The sequence below is a fragment of the Salvelinus sp. IW2-2015 genome, linkage group LG6.1, assembly GCF_002910315.2.
Source record: "Salvelinus sp. IW2-2015 linkage group LG6.1, ASM291031v2, whole genome shotgun sequence".
NCBI lineage: Eukaryota > Metazoa > Chordata > Actinopteri > Salmoniformes > Salmonidae > Salvelinus > Salvelinus sp. IW2-2015.
Window position 1 is genome coordinate 3,455,375 of NC_036845.1, and position 6,676 is coordinate 3,462,050.

At 47.4% G+C, this 6,676-nt stretch overlaps 1 protein-coding gene across 1 annotated transcript in view; it reads left to right on the forward strand.

Annotated features, from left to right (window-relative positions):
- Window positions 1-995: 995 nt before the first annotated feature.
- Window positions 996-6,676, forward strand: part of LOC111964915 (glutamate receptor ionotropic, kainate 2) — a 184,180-nt gene continuing 178,499 nt past the window's right edge. Inside the window, 2 exon segments of the mRNA XM_070443792.1 lie at window positions 996-1,001; window positions 2,197-2,370. Coding sequence (XP_070299893.1) covers window positions 996-1,001; window positions 2,197-2,370 — 180 coding nt within the window.

The window sequence follows — 6,676 nt, forward strand, 5'->3', positions numbered from 1 at the left end:
CTGAACTCAAACATTGCCATAAACCACACATTCGTCAGTTCACCTATGTGAATACCTATGAAAATATCAGGTTCGCAAAATCACTCCTTCATCCGAAAAGTTTTTTTCCCTCATAATTCGCTGAACAATAAGGCACGTAACAAACAGCCAATCCAAGTAACCACATAGATTCCACTGCAAATGCTCACACACTGACGATAGCAGATCCCTTCCACCAATCAACACCCGAGACGAACACACAGAACCGCAAATGTGAAAAACAAAAATCCTTCATGTCTTTTTCCTCCTCACAATCTGGACTAACAGCCAATCCACAAGTTCCTGCAAGTGTGAAATCTTCATGCATCAAAAGGTTTAAAGCCACAAATTCTCTTTTAGTCTTAGGTGTGCACAGTTGACAGACAGAAAAGTGCTGGTCAGAATGACGCTAGCCTCAGTCTTGATAGATTTTGAGGGCAACAAGAACATTTGAATGCCCTGAACGTGCAAAACATTGCTGATTGCATTAGAGCAGGCCAACAAGAACAATTGTAATGTGAACGGTGAATGACAGACCCCTCCCTACTTTTATACCACCGGCAATGTGGAGAACAGGCCGAAATGAATGCCAGCAGACGAGAGTTCAACTATCATTTCTCTCTTGAAAGAGAGCAGCATAGAGACTAGACCAGCAGAGAGAGAGCAGAGGGATAGAGTAGAGAAGAGAGGGAGAGCAAGGTAAAGACCAGAGACGAGAGCGCGAGAGAGTAGAGCAGAGAGAGACTGAGGGCAGAGAGGAGGACAGAGCAAGAAGAGGCAAGAGAGAGAGATGAGGAAGAGAGAGAGAGAGAGAGAGAGTGAGAGAGACGAGAGAGTCAAGAGAGAGAAGAGAGAGAATGGATGAGAGACCAGAGAGATGAGAGATGGGAGAGTAAGAGACGAGAGCAGAGAGAGAGAGATGACGAAGCAGAGACGATGAGATGCAGAGCATTTGAGAAGAGAGCAGAGAGCAGACGATGAGAGTAAGAAGAGCAGAGAGAGAGAGAGAGAGACGCCACGAGAGCAGAGAGAGAGAGAGGAGGGCATCGAAGAGAGAGAGCAGAGAGAGAGAGAAGCAGCGGGGCCGTCAATAGCTGTTCAGATTCTGACACCCCCATGTTGCTGTAACTGGACATGGCCCTTGAGGCCTACCTTCAGAGGGCCGCTCTCATTTCTCTCTTTCTGCAGAGATGATCACACACACACACACACACACACACACCACACACACACACAACACACACACACACACACACACACACCACACACACACACACAACACACACGACACACACACGCAACGCGACACGCACACGCACGCACGCACGCACGCACGCACGCACGCACGCACACGCACACACACACACACACCCTCTACATTATCCCTGACTCCCTCTCTCCCATATTCACTCCCTGTCCCGTTGTCAGGTCAGAAACATTATTCAAGTCTTACTCCTGTTAAAGCCATATCTCATTCATCTAACAGTAGCTAGAGTTAAGTTCAAAACACTCCCCCAGCCAGAATATTAAAATCCTTTGAACTAAAACCTTCCGTTTTCTTCGCTGCCAGAGCTTTTCATCAAGAAAAAAATACATCCTTCCATTTAAATGTTTGAAATGAAAGATCTAAATGTCCACATTCTCTTTATAGAAGCCATTCAGTGTCACAATGAACGCAATTAAGTGTGGCGAAGCCATTTGCAGGATGTATGAAATGAGAAGAATGAACATGAGCGAAGATGAGGAGTTTGGGAGGGACTGAGGAGAGGGAACAGATAGGAGGACGTTCTAACATGTTCCAATGTTGAGTTTGGCAGAGAGGGGACGCAGTGCTGAGAGCTTAATTCTCCCACCAGAGTGAACAACCCATCCACATCGATGAACACATATGGCAGCCATTTTCTGCCAGATTTGACTTTATACTCCAGTGTTAGCTCCAGCAGAGGACAGCACTCAGACACCACACATTAACTCACATTGCTACCATGTCCTTGCATATTCACAATCAGCATTCCTATTTAATTGTTAGTCTATACTTAATCCTTTTTGCTCCTACTGGAAAAAATGGCTTTGTTTAGCTTTGTTTATATCACAGTTATAACCCCTCTTTAGCGTATTATATATAGGCCTTTGTATGTTATTTTCCTACTTGCCTGACTCTTAACTCTTCCCTGTCAGGACCTGTTTGCCCTGGACGTGGAGGCCTACCGTTACAGTGGGGTGAACATGACTGGCTTTAGGATCCTGAATACGGAGAACAGCCAAGTGGCCTCCATCATAGAGAAGTGGTCCATGGAACGCCTGCAGGCCCCGCCCAAACCTGACTCTGGCCTACTGGACGGCTTCATGACGGTGAGTCATCACTACAGCTACTGTATGAGGCCAATCGGAAATAGCACCCGATTTGCTAACCTCTATTCCCTATAGCTTTTAGTCCATTTCGGACGCAGCAGCTCCTATGATTGGGCTATATGTCTATATCTCTTTGTTGCTCTGCTCTTCTGCAAAGTTCTGAATATGATCATTATGGAATAGGGACTTATGCTGGAAGTGTTACTGCTGTGTGGCAGAGAGATCCATTCCACCGGTAGATTTTTTCCTAGATATTTTAAATATCACATTAGACCTTTGATGGAGTAAGGCAGGAATGTTGTTTGGACGTAGATTATGCTTTCTCTGTGTGTGATTGTTGCCAATGTATTAGCCGTTAGTGAAACAGCCATGCTGTGAGCATCGCCTTCCTGTGAGCATCCAGCCTGTCCCAGAGGACTGAAACACACAACCTCCTGGGTCCCTGGGCTCTGAGCCCTGTGTGATAACGTGGCTCCTGTTGCATGGATCCAACCCCTCTCTGATAACAGCACACAGCCAGTAATGACTGTTCTACAGCAGTCCTGCTACACCGCTACTCTCTGTTATCTGGGAGCACTGCCAAAATATGAACTCACCAGAGACAAGGAGAGAGGGAGGACAGGGAGGGCGAGAGAGTGAGAGTGAGAGAGATGGAGAGAAAGGGAGAGAGATGACTGGAATTAGGGTTCCAGATTCATTCCAGAACAACTGTTAAGGTGCTAAAAGTGACATATGGCTGGACTGACTGGTCATATTCCAKTTGGAGGGAAGCGGATGCTGGCTGGGTGTTGATAGCTGTGGATTGCCACTGAGGATAGAGAGCTTCCTTTAASGTTCAAGGAACCTTGCTGAAGAGTTAGTTCCAKGGTTGTACTGTATCTTAGACCGGTTTGCCTCTTTGTAAGAGTCTTYTGTTGGATTAGTGGGTCAGTTGGTGGTGCTTCTCTCTGGAGGCCTCCAATAGACTGGGGGCAGTTGATGTATTTCTCTGACACATAGTCAATTGAAACCTAAGGAATCAACTGACTTGGTGCTTTGCCCTCCACACGCATGTACATAAATTAGCTCTCTCAGATCAATAGGTCTCCACTCCACTATTTGTAGTGGCAAGGACAACTGCAAAGCCCTCTAACAGCTGTTTGTGTTCCCATCTGTTCCTTATGTAGTCTATAAGGCTGGATGAGTATTACTTCATAAGACTGTTRTTTTTGGATCAGAGGCATCAGAAGATTTATTCCAGGGGAGGACAGTGCTGTGACCCCGCTCATCAGGGAATTAATGGCATAGTTGGAAGGCGGGGATTGATTCATTAGACAAATGGCAATCAGTCAGCAGCTAATGCATATTGACATGGCGAAAGGTTCCGTAAACGTTTGATTAACGGCTTCATTTGTGAGCTGTATTTACAGTCTTGTGTGCTTAAGTACTGAACCGCTGATGTAACTTATGGACTGGCGATCATGACAGATTACACCCAGAGCAATACAAAGACTCAGCTACTTTTATACACCTCTTTTTCCCGGCCCACTGCTTTCAAAGAGTATTGTTTGAAACCCTATGGAAATGTTGTGTGTTTCTTTGTGTGTATTTGTGTGTTTGTGTGTTGGATGGATACATTTTTTCTACAATGATGTTGGAAATAATGGAGAGTAGATGGAGAACAGTTCAAATCCTATCCACCAAAAAGGGGTGAAGAGGTAGACAAATCCTGGTCCAGGCACCAGGTTTTTAAAACAACTTTTAACACATTGGATTTGACTTTTCTGTGTGATTTAATCCCTGTTCCTCTCCTACTGTTTGATCTGCAGAACAGAGCGCTCCGAGAGATTAGAGAGAGGTGGTCCTCTCCCACCTAGCTTGGCTACAGCCTTGTTATTTTGGCTTAAATTGATCTCAGTGCCTGCCTTATTTGGCTGTGACTCACGAAAGATTCCTGTCGCCTGTAAAACCTCAGAAACAAACCCCAGTGTCAAAGAGAATAATGATCAAACTGACGAATTTTCCTTTTCACCCCAGGATGTTTTCTTCTCCTTCTTCTCTTTTTTTCTGGATTTGTTTGTGTGCTGCAATGCTGAATAATAAAGCTTAATTCTGCACCTCATTCCTTTATGCTACAATTAATCTTCCTTTGGAGAAGGAAGTCCTGCCCTGTCACGGCTTAACACGCATAATGAAAATGACCTAACAAGCCCTACAGGTTCATTAGCATAATTTCTCCTGCTTGCTAATTGCTTTAGCTTCTGTCTGTTTCACTCTGAGGCGGCTAGGCTAATCTCGAGGAGATTCCCAAAACACCCAGGCATGACCATACATCCTACAATTTATCTCTCTGTCTTGAGTTGGAAAGGGGAGGTATTACTTTTTAACCAGCTCTCTCTTTGGGTCAGGGCAGATACCTAACCCCACGATTTGAATGTAGTTGGCCGCTGTTTTGTTTGAGTCAGGAGTTTGAGGAAAAAATGGTGTTGCTGTAATGGACACCTAGCGACCACACCATCAGTAATCATACCAATACTTCCCCCACGAAGAATGATTGACATAGATCCAGGGCAAATTCAAATGGACACGTCTGTGCTACTGGGTGGGATGCCATTTTGTGATTTGCAGCTAGGCTATCATTACATGTCCGGCTATGGGAAATACTTCTCAATAACAGCAGTCAAACACATATGGAATCACATTACTCAACCATCACTCAAGCAGCCATACACATACATCATATAGAAGACTGAACGACTGGCAGAAACTCTTCCAGATGTGAAGAATGAAACCAGACATAGAAAGAGTATCGAGACAGAGAGAAGAGAGCGGTTGAATGGAGAAGGAGAAAGATTGAGAAAATGGAGGAGAGGGAGAGAGAGAGAGAGAGAGAGAGAGAGAGAGAGAGAGAGAGAGAGAGAGAGAGAGAGAGAGAGAGAGAGAGAGAGAACAGTGTGGAGAGATTGAGAGAATAATTATTCTGTGCTCTCTTAGTCGTCCCCTCGGCTCAGCGCCTTCTCCTGATCGACCTGTCCATCACGCCGTCACCATGGCGTCTCCGGGGTGATCTCTCTGAGTTGCAGCAAGGGGCGGAGAACATGGCTGCTGCCTGCCGGAGAGGGGTAGCTGACCCTAGCTGGGGTAGCCAGCTAGCAGGCTGCTGGACAAGCCCTGAACACACTTGAACAGCCCTGGACAGACCTGGCCAGCAGGGTCAGCCCCCAATGTCTTCCGACAGATGCCGTCATTCTAACGTGACACGCGTCACCATCGCTCTATCTGACGTTAGACAATGGGTCAGCCCTTAAACAGCCCTGGCAAGCCAGCGAACTCCTGACACAGCCCTGGACAGACCCTGGACAGACCCTGGACAAACCCTGAACAGTCCCTGGACAGACCCTGGACAGACCCTGGACAGACCCTGGACAAACCCTGAACAGTCCCTGGACAGACCCTGGACAGGCCCTGGACAGTCCCTGGACAGACCCTGGACAATCCCTGGACAGACCCTGGACAGACCCTGAACAGTCCCTGGACAGACCCCCGGACAGACCCTGGACAGACCCCCTCAGCACAAGACCGCCTGGGGAGCACACCCCCTTGGACAGACCCTGGAGCCCGAGACCCTACAGTGGAACCGTGGACACCCCAGAACAGACCCTGACGACCCGCGACAGACCCGTGGACAGACCCCTGGATCAGACCCCGGCAGCCTGGACACGACCCCGACAAGACAGACCCTGCTTGCCCACGACAGACCCTGGACAGAGGAGCCCTGGCGGAATAAGACACCATTCTTTAATCCAGTACTATGACCACCCTTCCAATTAGAAGTGAGAGCTTACTATATGGTACGTAAGCGATATTTCATTTACCCAGATATTGGCACCTCTTTCAGTCTTGGTTTTGTACATGAAACGCCATTTGAACCATTACCATTCTGCACCCGACAGATGAAGCCCGCCTCTATCTAACGCTGTGGCCGCTGCCCTCTCTCTGTAATTTTAAGACCCAAGCTCACTCTTTGTGGCGCGGGTCTTGAAATGGGATTTGGCGCCTGCATCTGTCACATGCGGGAGAGGAATTTGGAAGTGGAATATGCGTGGGCATATATTCGGGCCAGCTGGTTGGCATGTTGTGGTAGCTGGCAGAGACAACTAAGTGCCCCCCTGCTTATCCCGAAGCCAGAGGCTCGACGCCGACCCTGAGATCGGGAGAGACCCCCCCCCCAAAAACAGACCAGTTCATCCCTTAATACCCATTCAATACCTCTGACCAAAAGCGAACACACTGGTGTTTGTTTTAGGTCTTCTCTATTTGGATTGCT